Source organism: Apus apus, chromosome 5 (assembly GCF_020740795.1).
Source record: "Apus apus isolate bApuApu2 chromosome 5, bApuApu2.pri.cur, whole genome shotgun sequence".
Classification (NCBI taxonomy): domain Eukaryota; kingdom Metazoa; phylum Chordata; class Aves; order Apodiformes; family Apodidae; genus Apus; species Apus apus.
Genome location: NC_067286.1, coordinates 19,167,010 through 19,184,735, shown reverse-complemented (window position 1 = coordinate 19,184,735; position 17,726 = coordinate 19,167,010). Strand labels below are relative to the sequence as shown.

Genomic DNA, 17,726 nt, shown 5'->3' with positions numbered 1-17,726 from the left:
GCGCCGGGTGGTGTGAGGCAGCAGTGGGGGGAGGAGGTAACGAACGGGGTGGCGTGCTTATTTCCTCTCCAGTAGTGTATCCTTCCGCTCCCACAGCCGCAAGGCAGAGCTGGGCCGCAGTGTCCCTCCGCCGCTGGGAGCGCAGGGCAAGCGGCGTCTGGTCGGACAGGCAAGGAGGTCGCCACAAGAAAAAGGAAACTTCGGAGCACGGTGACTGGCGCAGTGGCCTGCCTGGCTCGGCAGGCTGGCGGAAAGAGAGCTCCCTGCCCAGAAAAAAGAAGAGGAAGCGGAGGCGACAGCAGCTGGTTCTTGCCACAGCCCTGTGGGGTCTCTGTAAGGGAACCCAGGGAACTCTTTCTCGCGGGGTTTCTGCGGAGGGATCTCTAAGACTGCTGCCGCCGTCGCTTTCGCGTTGTACGCTTGCCCTTCGTGCCGCCATCTTGGATTTTAAGCCGCCATTTTTTTTTCTCCTCCCACTTAGAATTATTTTTATCACCATCCTTGCCTTTTTCCCCCCCCCCCGCTTTTCTTTTTAGATTCTCTCCCCCCTCCGTCCCTTTCTCACTCAGTCTTCGCTCCTCTCCGCCCCTCATTTTTCTCCTCGCTCCTTTGCCTTTGATGATTCATTTTCCCTCCGTGGCGGCTGGGGCAGCGCCGGCGACGGACCCAGAGCGGAGGGCAGCCGGGAGGTAAGTGTGTGTGTGTTTTTCTGGGGGAGGCGCGACTCCTCTGGGCACTGTAAGCAGGGTGCCCCTCGCGTGGGAGGTGCCTCTGGGGTAGCCTGTCAGGGGCCTGAGGCGGGGGCGCCTGGTGCTGTGCCCCTCGGCTGGAGGGGAGGCACGGCGCGGGAGGGGCGTGAGAAACCGTGCGCAGCGCCTTGCCTCGCGGCCTGGGGCCGCTGGGGCAGTGTGCGGGGCCGCTGGCGTCCCTCGCTGCCTTGCGCAGAGCGAGGGCGGCTTTCGGCGGCGTTGGCAGACGAACTCCGCGCTCCAGCGCGGTTGAAGGGGGGGGGGGTCCCGCCGCCGCTCGGAGTGAGGGGCGTCTGAAGCCGGTGCCGCCTCTCGGCCGCACCTGGGCGTTGGAGGAGCTGCGGGGCCGCGGCGAGCCCGGGATTTGATGGTGAGTGCCGATGGGAGGCGAGCCCTAGGGGGCAGCACGGCGATGGGAAGGTGGCGGCCTTGCCGGCCCGTCCACACCGACCCAGCTCCCATTCTGCCGCCCGCTTCCCGTTGTTTAGTAGCTGAGCTTTGTGCGAGTAGATTCAGCCTAGGGAGGCGTGTGGGGAGCTTGGGGAGGAATGTGTTAGTTACTTGGGAGTTCGTAATACTTCTGCTTTAAAATGGTTAGTGGTCCCAGCGACATGGTTTTCCTCTGTATAAGCTGTAATGGGTGTTGTAACTCGTTTTTTTACAGCTTGGTTTTTATTAATGTCTGTTTCGAGTGATCATTCGGACTCAGAGTTTGTTACAATTGGATCGAAACGCCTGACATCTTGAGTTTTATTGTGATTTTTCGTTGGAGAATGTATGCTTTTAAGGAAGGAGTAAATCACGTCTTTGTCCAGCATCTATATCTGAAACTTTTTACATCATTTTCAACACAATACTCTGAAAAAGATGGGGGTTAGAGAGAGAGTACGTGGTGTTTTGTTGAGTTGTGTCACAGGCAGCATGATAATCCTAAGTGTATAACTTGTAGTTTTCTGGTGGATTGAATTCAGTGCAGGGCAACACATACAACATAGCAATCTGATTCGTGTTTTAATAATGTAGCTATAAATAAATAGTGGGAGGTTTTAATCACTGACATTAAAATGTGTTGTAGAAGTTCACACAGTTTTGTCTATAGTCTGGTCACTATAGCTATGGATGCATCTGCTTTTGTTTTCATTAAAAGTGAACTTTTTTCTTGAATTATTTAAGCCTTCTTCTTTGCAAGTAACACTGTGAGGAAACCAAGACTTACTTGATTGAAAAGTGAGGTTTTGTTTGTCATGCTAATTTATTATTAGAGCCACATAGACACATACAAACATCTCTGCTATATATCCATTTGAATTTGCAAAATGAAAAATAAGCCTTACTTTTAAAGTTCTTACTTAGTACATTGCATATTAAATCAGATGCTGTATCATATATTCAGTAACAAGACGCAACAGGGTTCTTAAATACATTTTGCTCTGTTAGTACTATACTATTGCAGCACTACAACTCCCAGTATTCTTGTCACTTCAAACAGCATTGTGCTTTAATGTAACATTTGCCCAAATTAACATAGTACATGTAAGGTGTGATGCTGTTGTGCTAGTCAGTGAATCCAGAGCTGTTGTTTTGAGAATACAAAGCATGTTGGAGCAGTCCAAGCTTGAGTGCTTTCCTGCCCTTGTCCCCCCACCTTCCCTGAACACCCTTTTGTACCATCGTTCAAGCTAGCAAGGTTCAAACTTTTCTGATTACTTCCCTTATTCTGCCACGAGTTGGTTTTGCAGCTGTTTTGCTGGCACAGAGCGAGGATGGCATGGAAGTGGGCACAAGCAGGCCAGGGTTTTAGTGTTGCACTAGTTTGAAGCCTTCATTCAACTGTAGTGATGTTTGTGCCAGCCACAGTGGGGCTGCCCTCAACTGCTAGGTTCAGCTGAACCTGTGTAAGTCACATAGCTAAACTGTTACAAGAGCTGATGCTTTTCCTTCCCCGTTCAGTGGTCCTGTTGCTGCACCTCTAGTATGGCATCCTCTCTTGTTTTAGTGCCCATTGGATCCTTTGCTGAACCTGCTCAGCCCATTAGCAGAAAATTATCTGCTGCCCTGGTGGATTAATGAGTTTAAATTGAGTTATGGAGAGGTCTACTGAGCTCCAGAACTGGTAGAAATGTTTGTGTGAATTGGCAAGAGGGAGGAAGGTTGTTCTCCCTCTCCTGGAAGCAGTGAGCTTTTGAATTGTCTTTGTGAGTCTGCTGAACACTGCAGTTGCTGCAGTGAGTTGGGATTATGCAGCCTTTAGGGTGCTTTGCTTAGCCAGTTACTCAGCATCACCCTGAGAGGGGACCCAATGGAGGAAATGGGGAAGTGAAGGAGCATGAGCTGCTGAAGCACTTCTGTATGTGCATTCCCTCTCTGCCACTTAGTTGTACTTGTACACTATTGCTTCTTTGCCTGCATTGTACTTGGATTAGTATCCAGATTGACCCACAAAAATCACATGGGTGCAAAAGAACTGGCACAGGAGAAAGTGGGAATATACAGACTGAGCTATTGATGGGAGATGGAAGCCTGGGTTTGGGTCAGGTTTGCATCCATGCCTGCTCTCACAAACCTGCATCTTAGGGCTGCAGCTCTGCAACAGTTTGAATGGACTTGAGACAATTTTTACAGTTTTACAGCCCCCTGTGTGCCACTATCAATCTGTGTTCAGTTTTGCACTGAGAACTAACTAGCTGAAAAGAAACGCTCAATGTTTATTTAGTTTTTGGTCGCTGTTTTAAATTAGTGGTTTAATTACTGAACTAGTTCATCCCAGAGACAGATAATGTAAAAAGTGGGTGTGAAATCAGGTGGCTAAAATAAGCATCTGCAGGTATGAGACTGAAGTAGCCCTTCCTAGGTATCATTTATCTAGTTGAGGAGTGGCAGCCTCAAGTCAGGAGTCTTTGAAGTCCTAGGGCACCACTGCAGTACAGAGATTATGGGAAAGTAAATTCCAAATATCTTTTTTCACCTTCTGTTGTTGCAAAGACCTGTATTCCATCCCAGCTTTTGCTGTGTTTTAGTATCATCAATAATAATTTGTAGTGTAACATACAGCATTAGGTTCGTGTTTAAAGTGACAGTGCTTCACACCTTTGTGAGCCAGAAGCCAGAAGCATTCTCTACCTCCCTTTCGTTTCTGGCTTAATGGTATGTGTCAAAAACAGCAACCAAAATAAGATTTGAGGCTCTTTTTGAAAAACTCCTTAAAGCTATGCTAGTTTTCATTGAGCTTTGATTTTGCTCATTTTTTAATATTTTTAGAAATTTGAACACTTCGTCAATTTGTGGATTTAATTTTTTTTTTTACCCAGGTGGGGTGGCTGTAGTGAAATTGGCTACAGCCTGGTGATCCTATAGAAAAACTGGCTGCTTCCCAAATTCAAAGCTCTATTATTTTTTTATAGAGCTATCAATAATGAAACACATCTTCTGATACCATTGATATGTCCAGAAAAGCTGAGGCTGTGGTGAGTTGGTCTTTTGTTTTTATGTCCTGTATTTGCTCTAGGCCACTGTCTTGTTGAGGAAGACTTTTTGCAGCTATAGTGATTAAAAAACAAAACAAAGCAAAAAATCCAAACTAAACAGGTTTAGATATGGGAGTTTAAAAAAACAAACAAGCAAAAAAAAAACAATGAGGAAACAATTTTTTTTAGAAGGAAGTCCTTTGACTGCCTACGTACTGGAGACCATGGGAAAGGGGAGGACTCTGTCTGTTAGGAAACCTTGTGATCCTAGTGTATTTGCCTGTGTCCTGGAAAGGGTGAACAAAATCCACTGCCTCTACTTAGAAGCTGTCTCTATCCTTTAATACATATTTATATGCAAAAACTGTGTTATAGAAGATAAATTGTATTTGAATTTCTTATGGTTACTTGTGTGTATTTGTACGGATTAAGGTTTTGATTTTTTCTTTTTGTTGCAGTTTTTTTTCACAAGACTTCTGAATTGATTTCACAGATGATAGCCCAAAACCTAGGAGTCTCAGATAGCTTCTGAGATCCATTTTAACAACCATAGAATTGAATTAACCCAATTTCATAGGGTTTTAGTTCACTTTCCAGTATAAAAGGACTAAGCTTTTTCAGATGTGATATAAATCTGAATGGTACCAGTTAATCAGTCTGTAAAACACTTCTGGATAAATCTGGCTTTGTGTCTCATGTGATGATAGCATTTGTATTTGTGCTTCAGTTCTTGATTGGTGCTTCTGAATGCTATTGAAATGCAAATAAAGCTCAGAAACAGTGTTAGGTTTAATAAATTTAGAAGTAGGTAAATTAAACTTGAGTTTTCATTTCTGAGAATACTGTTGCAATGAAATGCTAAATTCTTCAATGAGAGGTGCCAAATGGGATTCAGCAATATTTTGACATTTGAGGAAATATGCCTGTAACATTATTGTAATAGAATTATAGATGGAAATATAATTGCAAAGAGTACTGGTATAATTCATTAAGGGTGAAAACAGCATGGACATTCACACTGAAATAAAAAAGGTCCCCTGGAAGCTGTAATTGTGCTAGTAAACTGAACAGTATAGATAAACGGGAAGTCATAAGTGATACATGCATGGTCTTACATTACTTGATGTCAGAGCCCTTTAGCAAGAATTTCTAAGTATGTGCAGATGTAAGTACATTTCAGTTTTTCTCTTGAATAGGATGGCTGTGTTCATCCCTTCCCTTTCTACCTCCATTCCTAAAAGACTTGTAAGCATTAAGCTGATGTAGAAAGTATTGAGAGCAAATCAATATCTGAAGATGTATGAAATATCACATGATGGTGTTGAATGGGGCATCTCCTGCTCTCTTTTAGGTTACCTTTTAGCATTTGGAGCTGTGATACTTGCTGGGAAAGGAATCCTGTCTGCTGGTTCTGGTGCTGGATACCACCATCTCTTGAAAGCAATTTTTGTGTATTGAGAGAGGAAATAGAGGCTGAAGAAGCACGCTCAAAGTCTTCAGTTTTGTCATTTGGCTGGTATTAGAAACTAAAAGGCAGCAGTAGATGGAGGCAAAGGTTTTCTTGCTCATTAGGCTGCTAGGCTCAAGTAAATAGTGTTTTTCACAAGAATGTTTGCTAGGCCTCACTAAATTACTTACAATTTTGCTTTGGGAGGACTTGTGTTGTCATCTATATAAATATATTTTGCAGCAAAAGCAAGTATTTTCCCTAATGCATAGTATGATTTGAGTACTCTTCTGTGACCACATTCCTTTTTACCTTTGCTATCATGCTTTCCTTGTGATTACTGTGTTAGTTAGGCAGAAGTGTCCTAGCACAGATAATACTCACCCTTCCCAAACTGGACTTCTGAATCATCACTTTGTGCAGAGTATGCCTTTTTCCAGCTGAAAGTGTAGCTATTGTACCTATTAGTTGTCAAAAACACTACCATATTGAATGTTTTCCCACCAGATTTTTTGCATACCAGTATTCATCTACAATTGGACTTCATAATAGACATCATTTACCTGGACTGCTCTTGAATTATAGCACACCACAGAGTATATAGTTCAGTCCTGATTTACAAAGAGACCAAGACTGAATTTAGTGGAAGTCTTTAGTGTAGTTTCTGTTTTAATGCTCTTTAACGTCTGTTACAAAAATGGGGAATGGGATTTAATTAGACTGTGTAGAATTGTAGAATGAATTGAGAAGCAGAAGTAGAGAAATTTAAGAGTAAGTTTCTCATTAAGTGTTTGCATGATAGTGAAGATCTTCACAGGGTAGCTGTCTTCTGAAAGAAGTTCAGGTGGGACAGTATTGGTGGTTTTTTCCCCTTTTTAAATGTATGCCATCAGGAAAACTCCATGAAGAAAAAAAACCCCACAAAACCCTAGTGTTGGCTAGTACAGGCTTGGCTGCAAGATTTCCCAGGGTTTTTTTGGAGCTATTGTGTGAAAGTTTCTGGTTCTATGTGTATGTACATGCAATGAATAAGGTTTTCCCTAGCAAATTTTAAGTCTCTGGTTTGTTTTCTGAAGGCTGTATCTGGTAAATTCCAGAGTTGCAGAACAACTTTTGCATTCCGAAAGTCAAACTGTTTGTTTCCAGCTCTGTTAAGGAGCTTTGTTAAAGCTTGCTAGTCCAGTTAAATTGACATTTAAACCTTTTTCTTTCAATTTTTAGGTCAAAGCCAATTCCTTCTGTCACTGACAGCAAGAAAATTAATTGTCCGCTGAAATTATTTCAACTCTTTTCGTGTATATTGAGGTAGGAGTTCAGCCAGCTTTTCCTCAATATGATCCTGCTACATTTTGTTGATAATCTTACTATCCTTCTGTGACAGTTTGCAAAAGGTTTGAAAATCTGTAAATTTATGGGTGATAGTTCTAGTGAGATATTTGAGCCAATACATTGAAGTCACTTGTCTCTACTGTTTTTCTTGAATTCCTCGGTCTTCTGAATTTTAGTTACTAATCATCTGGCCTTAAATAGTTCTAGAGCTTGAACTAGCTAGATCACATGGGTGAGTTAACACAAATCCATTATTTTGCTACTCTTAACTGATGAAAATCAGGATTTCTACAAAAGACACTATTTCATAACCTCTTAGTTTCAGATTCCTTCCACCAGCCTGTTACATGATGCCTGTTACCTGCTGTGAGCAGAGTATTAATGGTCTTTATGTAAGAACACTAAAAAGACACAATTTATTTCTTTATCAGGTAGCAGTAGGGAGGATGAATGAAAATCAAGTAAATGAATTACTAATGCATAAATGCAGCTGTAAAATAATTGTATAAATCAGTGTTGGATTTTTTTTCTGCAAGTTATACACAGTGAGATACAACTGTGTACAAAAGCAGTAGAAGTTCTTAAAACTTTAATGCGAAAGGCATTGAGACTGCAGCCCAAAACTGACATGTGCTTTGCTGGCCATTTATTTACTGTAAAATTTCAGCTCTAATTGTGACCCCACTTATTACTAGCCCATTGAACCAGATGTGTTTTGACTAGTGTTTTTTCACATGGAACAGTAAAAATAGTAGCTTGGGTACTCTAGATCATAATTGAGGGCTTTTTGAACTCCAATTTTAAAATAAAGATTTAGCGTCTTTCCCACACGCCCATTCTAAAAATGTTGTCTGTTTTCTGGTTAGGTTTTTTAAATTATTTTTTTAAACTGTACACATCTTCTCAGAAGATACTTGTGTAATGTCATTTTCTGATGTAGAGTTCCAAACAGGTTACAGATTTTACTTATTAAGAAATCTAATCTTAATTGAGTGTGCATTTGAAAATACTCAATGTTTTGAATCACATAGCTGTGTATTTATCCATGTGTATGTATGCCTATATAAATACGTAAGTGTATATGCCTGTATAGTCCAGCCCTTAAAATTTAGCTGTGCTTAGCAATTTATCAGCTTTACAATTCGATCCTTGCTTTCAGATATGGTTGTACATTTTAGGATAATAGTTCACCTGTGGTTTTCTGTATTTTCCACAGTTCCCTGCACTAGTGCTAATTAACTGCTTTTCTTTCTTCCTAATGCAAATGCAGATCACAATGTTCCCTTCCCCCCCACCCCCCCATTTTCGGTGTTTTGTTTTTTTTTTTTTTCTTTTTGTATTAATCTGTGGCTTGGAAACAGTTTCTCAGTAAGTTATATTTAAGTTTGTGTTTCTTCTAGGAGGAATTGGAACTGTAATTATTCATCTGCTTCTCCTAGCCTTTTAAAAAGTGACTAAATGCAACTGAGTCAGATTGTCTGTTGGAATGAAGTGGCTGGGAGAATCCAAGAACATGGTGATGAATGGCAGGAGAAGTGGAAGCAAGTCATCTAATGACCATATGCAGAACAAGACCAAATTGCAGCATGCAGGAAAGGAAAATCCAAAGACAGGCAAAAACGGAATTGAGAGAAGATCAAGCAGATGTATGTACATTTTTTATGTGGCCTAGTGCTCTTTGTGATTCTTCTAGCAATTTGCAAGTCAGGCTTTGTGTTGTCTTCATTCATTGAAGGAGGTCTGCATTCAGTGTGTAGCTATATCATCAGAAGTATTAATTATGTTTATGTTTGTTGGATGTATTAGCTCACTTCAGGAATATAGATCTCTTCAAATCAGTTTAAAGGTTGAGAATAACTGGATGTAAATTATTTTTTTAACTGATGGAAGCATAAAATACATAATTGGTGCTAAATGAGGACTAGTACAATTGGACATGGATAACCTAAGTTGAGTTCCTAGCCCAACTTCTGGTGAATGCACATGTAGAAGTAAACACCATTGTGAACAAAGTTGCATGGATCAATAGTGATTATGAAACAGTTTCAAGGAACATGGATTTTATTTTCTTATTGGTTTGGGGTGAACAACTAAATACAAAGTCAGAGTACGTCCTTTATTCAGATTTTGGGGAAATTAGGTTTGAAATTTTCATGGCTTCATCATGTTTATAGGTCAGAAATCTTAGGCAAGCATGACTGAAGAGATACTGGTAGCTAGTGAGGGGAAGAGAGAAGGAAACCAAAATTTAAAACACCCATAAAATATATTCAGAAATACTTTCTCTGTTGGCTGCTACATAAATTAACAGAAGCAGGCATGAGAAATTAACTGTGCTCCTTCTTCAGTTATTTTGTTGCCTTCCTGAATTGTTCTACATTTTTTTGTCTCCAGTCTGTGGTTGTGTGTCCTCAAGCATAGCTGGGCTTTATGACATTCCTTACAGGATACCTGATTTATGCTCTCTCACTTGCAGGTAGCAGTGCTTCAGGATTTGAGGGTCAAAGTCGTTACGTGCCTTCCTCTGGAATGTCTGCCAAGGAACTGTGTGAAAATGATGACCTAGCAACTAGTTTGGTTCTTGATCCCTATTTAGGTTTTCAGACACACAAAATGAATACTAGGTAACTCGTCTTTATTTTTCTAGAAAATAATCAGTCTTAGTTGATATAAACAGAGCAAAACTGTGGAATTTCTTGCATGTTTATGAAAGTCTGAAAAAATGGCAATTCATGAGTAGCTTCCATCTTTAAAACAGGGTTGCATGTGACACTGGAACACAGAGTTTTGTAGCAGTGGGCATTTGTAACACTGTCATAGGTGTTTCTTTTAGGCCTTATGTGTGTTTATGCCATAGTGCAGGTTTTTAACAGACCTATCGTAACCAGTTTGCTAAATTACAAGGTAATTTGAAATATTTCAATAACAGAAATTAGGGTTTGGGGACTTTTCTGTTTATATCATGTGCCTGGGTACACATGCTTACATGTACTCTTACAACATCACAAAAAAGATACAGTTCCTGAGCACTTAAGTGTTTGTGCCACTTGATCTTAAGTTCTAGCAGGCCCCTGCTTAAGGAATGCTACTCAGACATGTCTGTATATATAAGATAAATTGACATGCACACTGGGAACTTGCTTACCAGAATTGCGCATACTTTTGCATTGTTATGCACCTGTCTGAATATATCTGGTCTAAATTCAGTGTGGTTTTAGGGTTTAGTTGTTGTATGCTTCTTCTCATCTTACAGACATTATCACTGATATGCTATAGATATTTGTTAAGCTTTTGTTTGCATACAGGATCTGCATTGCTAGTTTAATTGAAAACCTGTATATAAATTAAAGTTTCTAAGGTCAGGAATTGCGTGCTTATTTTTGTACAATAATAATGGGCAGCAAATTATGGGAAACAGGCTGCTCAACCCTTCAAACTCTTGCTATGGCTATTTTAAAAAAAACTATTTACCAGTGCAGCATGGTCATATAACCAGGGTATCAGTTAAGTAGATTCTTGTATGTATGTAACAGGCTGATTACTTCAAAAATGCTAGATTAATTGGTGTTGTCACATAACATAAATGGTTGCTAGTATAGCAGCATGAGTTTTGCATGAAGTGGCAGCACTGTGGTCCTAATAACTGTAAAGACTTACTTGGAAGGTATTTGTATTTTCTGCTGGAGTGTGCAACATCCGTATCTGAGGAATGCTTGAGTTTTTCCTGTTCACTCTGTGCTGTTGTTTGCAATAGCACGTTGTACCCCAAGCAGTGTCTAGGTAGGTGCTCTTACGGTACAGTTCAGAGTGTCTTTGTATTTCCAGCAGTTAATCAAGATAAATATATATGCTCAAAAGACTTTTTAGTTTTGTTGCATGAATGGTAGTCTACAGGTTATGCCAAGGTAGTTAATTCTTACGCTTTTTGCTAAGGAAATTATGTATTCATTGTTTAATAGTTGGAGAAGCTACTTTTGTAAATGTTTTCTGCTGATAATGTTTTCAACACCTGAAATAAATTTTAATTACTAATTTGAATCAAAAGACTACACAAAGGCTATCATCATGTATTTCTTCCTTTCTCAGACTTGGAGAACAGTTACAGGCAGTCTTCAAGGACAATAGTTAATAATCTTGGAGCACTATGGGAAATACTTAGGTGAGGCTTACAACTTTTACCAGAAACACATCTTCTTGCCTCTTTCATAATGTCCTATTGAGAGAATTTCTGTTGTTGCAATTAATTAAAATAAAGGCATCAGTGTAGTTCTTGTTTATCTTTTTGGTATAGTGATGACATCTGCTTGTTATTGTAGCTGTGTTGATGACATTGTCTTCCTTCCATCTAGTAAGCTGTAGTCTTTGTAGAGCTCCTGAGATTTATTGGTGTTGTATGGCTTTGAGGAAAGGCAGGGGGAAAGCAAATATTAAAAGACTAGACTGTTTTCAAAATACCAGATGTCAGTACCCAAATACATGATTGTAGTAGAAACTAAGATCTACAGCTTATGTTTAGGTATCTTCTGCTTTAGTGTGATGAGGTTGTATTCCTTACATAGTTTGTGTTTTGAGGTGCACTTAATATAAAAGAGTAATGTATGATCGCAAGCAAATATTTCCTGTTCCCTTGTCCTAATTTGTTTGAGGATGCACTGTGGAAGTGACTATGCCAGCATTCTGCTCTGTTATTGGAGACACCTAAGAGGTTTGTATTTTTGCAACTAGCAGCCCAGTGTAAGTTGATGGCCACTTACTGAAGTTGTACTTTACTTTTCCTCTGAAAGCCAAGTCTGTATTTTTGTATGTATTCTACATAAGCACTTTTTATACTTCATTCATACCTTCAGTTGAAGAGTTTGTGAAGACCTCTTGTTTTGCCCAGAGTATATTGATTAGAGAAAAATAACTTGTAGCTTCCTAGTAAAATACCTAGATTATTGTTGTAACATCTGTTTTCCATCTTCTTTTACTATGTTAGTGATCTTCTAGTAGAGTGGTGGCAAAACATGTTTGTATTTTTTCTTTGTTTGGGGTTTTTTTGGTGTTTTGGTTTTTGGTGTTTTGGTTTGGGTTTTTTTTTTTTGGTAGGGGCCATAAAAATCTGTTAAGTCCTGCAATTCCTGAATGCCCTCTGAGTAACTGGGCCATTAGCTTTGTAAACTGTCAAGTCACTAGTGTCTAAAAGAGTTGAAGACTAGTTCTCTAAAATATTACATTCAGATCCCTCAGTGAGTTTGTCCAGTGTTCCTTTGAAATACCTTCTTGTCACCAGGGATTTGATAAACAGCGTAAAATACAGCTCTGGAAGTGTCTTCAGTGGCTTTACCCAAAAGCAGCTTTTTTTCATGTTCTTAGATTTTCAAAAGAAAGCAGGTTGTTTTCAAAGCTTCTGTCCCTCTTTACAGACCTATGGTCATTCTTTTGTCTAATTGGTAGCTCTTATCTTGACAAAACACCAGGTTAGCAGTTAATTAGAAAAAACAAACACAACCCAAACAATCAGAAAAATGTATGTTAGGAATTACTATCTTGTTAAGTATACCTGTTCTAAGAGGTTTTGTTGCTTGTACAAATCCTTTTATATCCATTCTTTTTTTTTTGACAAAGGCTGTCTTGGCTGTAATATTTACTTAGTCTTGCATGCCTGTCCTTTTTGTAAAAATACAAGGTGTTACTACTTCCGGGGTTGAAGGCTGTCTAACACTAGAGATTAAAACTGACACTTGTTAAGCAAGAATTTACTTGGCTTTTTACATCTCTTGTTTTCAGCTGCTTTTCACTAAGCTGAGCACTGAATCTTGAAGTTGCACGACTTAGTGACCAATCCACTCTTCATTATTTCACATACAAATGTGTTAGTATTTAAATCTCAAGCCAGACTCCAGACTGCTGGTGTTACCTGTCACTATTGTTTCCTGGTTCCCTAAAGCAGTAGCATCATGATAGAGAATACTGAAAGCAGTTCCAGTTACTTTTGAAATTTGCAAGTGATTTAGGAAGTCAGAAACATTGTCAGTTTTAGGAAAATCTAGGGGTGTTTGCAAACTCCAATTTGATGCTTTCAGTGAAGTTACAAACTGTCATGTGGCGTGGGTGGTTTTATCTGATAATGGGAGACTAAAGGACCACGCTTTAAGAATTTCCATGTTTTCTACAGCAAATGTGAAGTGTATGAGGATGATGTACAGGAAGCTGCTTTCTCTCAACACTGCACCAAGAGCTATGGTGTAAGCATTATTCCTGAACGTGGCAGGGTTATTTCACTCTTTTTCCCTTGGAGTCACTTGAAGCAATAAAGGGTCAATTGGAGCAATGAAGACAAAAAAAGGAAAGCAGTTCTTTATCACTTGAATTTGTCGGTCTGTGCTGAATCTCTTCTATGCTCCTTAGCTCACTTCAATATAATAATTAAAGGGCTCAGTTTTCATCTTGAATAGTGTTTGGAGGTAGAACAAGTCATGTGGCTTCTGCTAAGTAAGGTTACATGGATGTATTGTTCAATCAACCTAAGTGTTGGTGCTGTGGAGGTATTCCATTAGAGCTACATAGCTCTTACGTAGTGACACCCAGTTTCAAAATGAAGATTTTACTTCAGACCTCAGTATCTGTGTACTTTCCAAAATGATTTTTTGATGCTTAAAACCTTCTTTCTCAATTTTTTTTTTAAATTTCTGCTGATAACTTAATTCAGTAGAGTCCTTTAGCTTGTTTCTCATTGTGTACCTTCACTGTGTGTAATCACAAGCAGTGATTACATTGGAGCTAAATGCTTTGCTGCTGCCAAATATTTTTTATTTAAAATAAAAAAATCTTAACCAAAAAATCCCCCCAAACTCCCTCAAAAAAACAAACCACACACAGCTTCCCCCAACCAAAAATACTGTCTTATTCTTACACAGTTTTTCTAGTTGCACATTTTAATAAAGTATTATATCTCCAAAAGACGGAGTGGCTTGCATCCGGTAGTCATGGGAACTGCTAAATTAAATTTACTGTGTGGAGTGTCAGAACAGGAATGAGAAAAAGCGTTGGGGAAGGTTTTGTTGCCCCTATGCATATTTTTTAAAAGCATTTATTTGTTAACTCTACTAAGGAAAATTAAATTATGTGGCTGTTAAAATTTCTTTTACTTCTAATATAGACTGTATTGGAGTTTTGACCACACTGCTCTGTGTCTAGTTTGAGTTCAAGAAATTTGAAGTAATGCAGATTATTATCTTCATTAAAAATGCCATTTTAAACTTTTGCTTTTAAAGAACATGTTTGTTGGGGCTTTTTTTCCCCACATGGCAACATTGGAGGTTAAACACAAAACAGGTTGATTTTTATGTAACTGGCTTTTAATTGAGATACGTGTACTACTGGGTTGGGCAGGGGGAAGCCAGAATGTATGTTAACTGAATAAATTGCTTCCACTTACCAGAAGTAGATTATTCTCAACTTCTGTTCAGCTGTCTTGAATGCTTAACAGCCTTGCAGTTTTATCTTTTGATTCTGAATCTCTGGTATTAGATAAATGGTAATTTGCTGGTTTTACCCAGCTACTTAAATGAAAATACCATCCAGACAAGGAGCCTGTTGTTAAGAGGTAATGGGATTCTATGTTCTGATAAATTCACTCTTCTTGGTGTTCCCTAGTTGCAAGTTAAGAAATAGGTTTAGAATAGGTAACTCTTTATCATGCACTAGTACACTATTCCATACTGGATCTCTGGCAGAATCCTTTTTGTTCACTGCTCTCAGTGACTGAAACTAAGCAAGGTACTGTGCTTCTGAACTTACCAGAAACTCTCCTTTAACTTCCTTTATAGGCAAGCATCTCACTGACCTTTGGCTTTATACCTTGGAGTTTCAAGATTCTTTAAGTATTCCTGAGGTAAGAGAAACTTGAGAGAGAGAGAGCTTTGCTTCCTGAAGCCATTTTCCTTTGTCTTTCTTATTGAGACCACCTCAGTTTGTTCTTATCTGGTATAACATCATCTTCTAGCTGATTTTGAAATTGCAATAGCCATAGCTTTTCTGGATCTTGTTGACTAGGGAAAAATAAATATTTCATAGGGAAGTGTGAAAAGTTTCTGTTCTGCAGCTAGTCAGAAAGAAGGGCTTGTACTACTTCTTTAACAATACTGTGATAGCTGAATTCTTAATTCTTGGCTTACTTTTAACAACAGACTGTTTTGAGGGAGGCTGTGAGATCTGACCCATGAAGCTGTTTGTAGGGTGCCTCAAGGAGGCTGTGCCTGTGAGAGGGCTCAAACACTAGAGCTTCCAGTTTCCATGATGGAATCTTACAAAGGTACTGTTCATAGCGACAAACCAGAAGTCTAGATAAAACAATTCTGATTTTAATTGACTCTGTGTAGAGACTGGAATGGCTTGTTTGTTTTGTTGGTTTTTCTGTGCTCTCTCTCTATTTCTCTTCTTTGAACTAGTTTCCTATTTTACTGACATTGAAAAGCCAGTTTCTTTGACTCTGGTTATATATATACATTTAGCTGTGGGGTCTTTCCAGGCTCTCCTTATGATGCTGCTCAGAAGCATTCATGTAGACTCCAGTAGATGTGTAGACCTTTTTTTTTATTGTCACGTGTACCTGAGGAAACCCTGTAACACCAAAATGATGGTATTCAAGCTTGCCTGTCAAAACCGAGTGGCTTTTTGGTAGGTAGTGCTGGGAAGGACTAGTGAATAAACAGCTGTATCATTATACTCCTGGGAGAAGTGTCTTATCACTGGACCCTCAAATTCTTAAGGAACACTACACATTTAGGCTTTCATGGCATATTGGCTTCTTCAGTGTCTCAAATCAAGAAGGTACCTTTTAAAGTATATATGGAGATGCACCTGTGAAACTACAGAAGCTTTCATGAGGAGTCTGGGTTGTAAGTGTTCTGGTTTAGCTTATAAACTTTATATGCTCTCAGTGCAGTTTGCATGTGGTGTTGAGCTCTGAACAATTCACTAACTCGGGCTCAGGGTGCAAAGTGTCCTTCTGTTTCATTGATTTGTAAACTCTTGAAGTTAAATGCTGTACATCACAATACTAGTTTCCAGCATCTTTCCGTGTACTTGTAGACACTTCTTGCTTTTTCAGCCTCCTGTTTATATTTTCTCCGTATCTCTATCTTGTCACTGTGTAAAAAAGAACGCTACAGTGTGTTGATAAAAATGCTGCAGGAGGTCCTAGGTATTTTTTAAACTTCAGATGCTGAGAGTTGCGTTCTTTAAAAAAAAACAAAACAGCTCTTGTTTCAAGTTTGAAATGCCTGGCATACAGTATAATTTCATCTGACATTTTAATGTTTTGGGGTTTTTACAATCTCTTCACCTCCTTCTAGTTTCCAGCCTTCTTTTTGGCCTTTTCAAGATTTGGGCATAAGCTAACTGTTCTGCTTCTCAGGAATGATATTACTTGAGTTTCTGCTAGGCATTTAAAGGAATTCCACTGGGAGTGTGATATGCCTGAGAAAAGAAGCTACAGAAACACCTGCTGAATATGAGCAGTGGAGGTATTCAGGTGACTTGTAAATGGCTGAGGATAGATTCTGAACTATCTAAGGTAGTTAGGTGGACATCTAATCAGTCTCTGAGAATGGTATGTTGTGTGAAAGACCTGAAATTTAAGTGTCGCCTTGCTGCTTTGTGTTTGTCATGATTTGTAATACAATTGGAACTGTGTTGGGAAAAGTTTCTGATTGAAGCTGAAAATGAGAGCAAGTCCTGTTCTGAAATATTCAAGTTCGGTTCATGCTATATAATTTCAAATTCACTTAACGTCTGAGGAAACTCTGAGAGTTACGACTACCAAAATCTGGGAGAAGCCGTTTTGTTTTTTGAGAATTGGGAGATACTCTTCTTGTATCTGACTGGCAAGTTGAGGGAGACTTTGCTGTGTTACAGCAGAAAAATATTAACAATCACATCATCTGTAGCCTGAAGGGAATTTTCTGCTATGGTGAGGTCTCGGCAGCTTATTAGGCATTTAGCTTTGTGAAGATGGAATAGGTGTATACCTTAGTAAAGAACTTGATTTGAAACATCTTGACCATGGTATTAACACAATCCTGAGTGGGCATCTATTTCTTGACTGACTTGCTATCTTGTTAGATGTTATTCCAGCCAGAAGAAAACTTACCTAATGTCTTCTCAGAACTGTTTATCTTCTCTGAGAGCTCATAGGTTTATGCCAATTATTTTTGCCATATTCAGAAAGATCTCTTCCTTTGTCATTATAATAAAAGGAAGTTTTTTAGACACAGAGAATGTAGAGATGTGTAAAAGCAGTAGCCATGGAACACTGATAATCTCCACTGCTGCTGGAAGTGATACTGCTGTCTTTATTGTATCAGAAGAATAAATACAGCATTTTACTTACAATGAAGGAAATTGAATACTTATCATTATTAGTTACTTCACATTGGGGTGTGCAACACTTGAGGTGTTTTGTTTTCTTCATACAAGTTGCATACAAGAAGCTAATCTTATTTGGTCATCTGTAAGAAGTTACTTGCAACATTTAGCATTCTAAGATGAGGATAAGACAAGTGATACCATAATTTAAAAAACAGTGAGGGAGTTTGAGGTTTCCTTCCACCAGCTTCAGGAATTTATTTCCCCTTGTTTACTGTTGTCATCAAATACAGACTTCATGTGGTAAGTAAGAGGAAATAAAATCAGAGTGGTAACACACATCAGGCAACAAGTAATGGGGCTTAGTCTTATGGATTTAGTCAAAAG

General features: G+C 39.1%; 1 protein-coding gene across 6 annotated transcripts in view; it reads left to right on the top strand.

Annotated features, from left to right (window-relative positions):
- Window positions 1–550: 550 nt before the first annotated feature.
- The window catches only part of KMT5B (lysine methyltransferase 5B), a 30,150-nt gene continuing 12,974 nt past the window's right edge, over window positions 551–17,726 (top strand). The window contains exons 1-4 of one of the 6 annotated variants that reach the window (XM_051620687.1): window positions 551–689; window positions 6,882–6,965; window positions 8,429–8,635; window positions 9,466–9,613. In XM_051620687.1, coding sequence (XP_051476647.1) covers window positions 8,476–8,635; window positions 9,466–9,613 — 308 coding nt within the window. In that variant the 5' untranslated portion in view covers window positions 551–689; window positions 6,882–6,965; window positions 8,429–8,475. Of the gene's footprint in view, window positions 690–1,099; window positions 1,120–6,881; window positions 6,966–8,389; window positions 8,636–9,465; window positions 9,614–17,726 lie in introns of those variants that run through there. The other 5 variants (XM_051620685.1, XM_051620686.1, XM_051620688.1 and 2 more) reach the window with 5 other exon arrangements.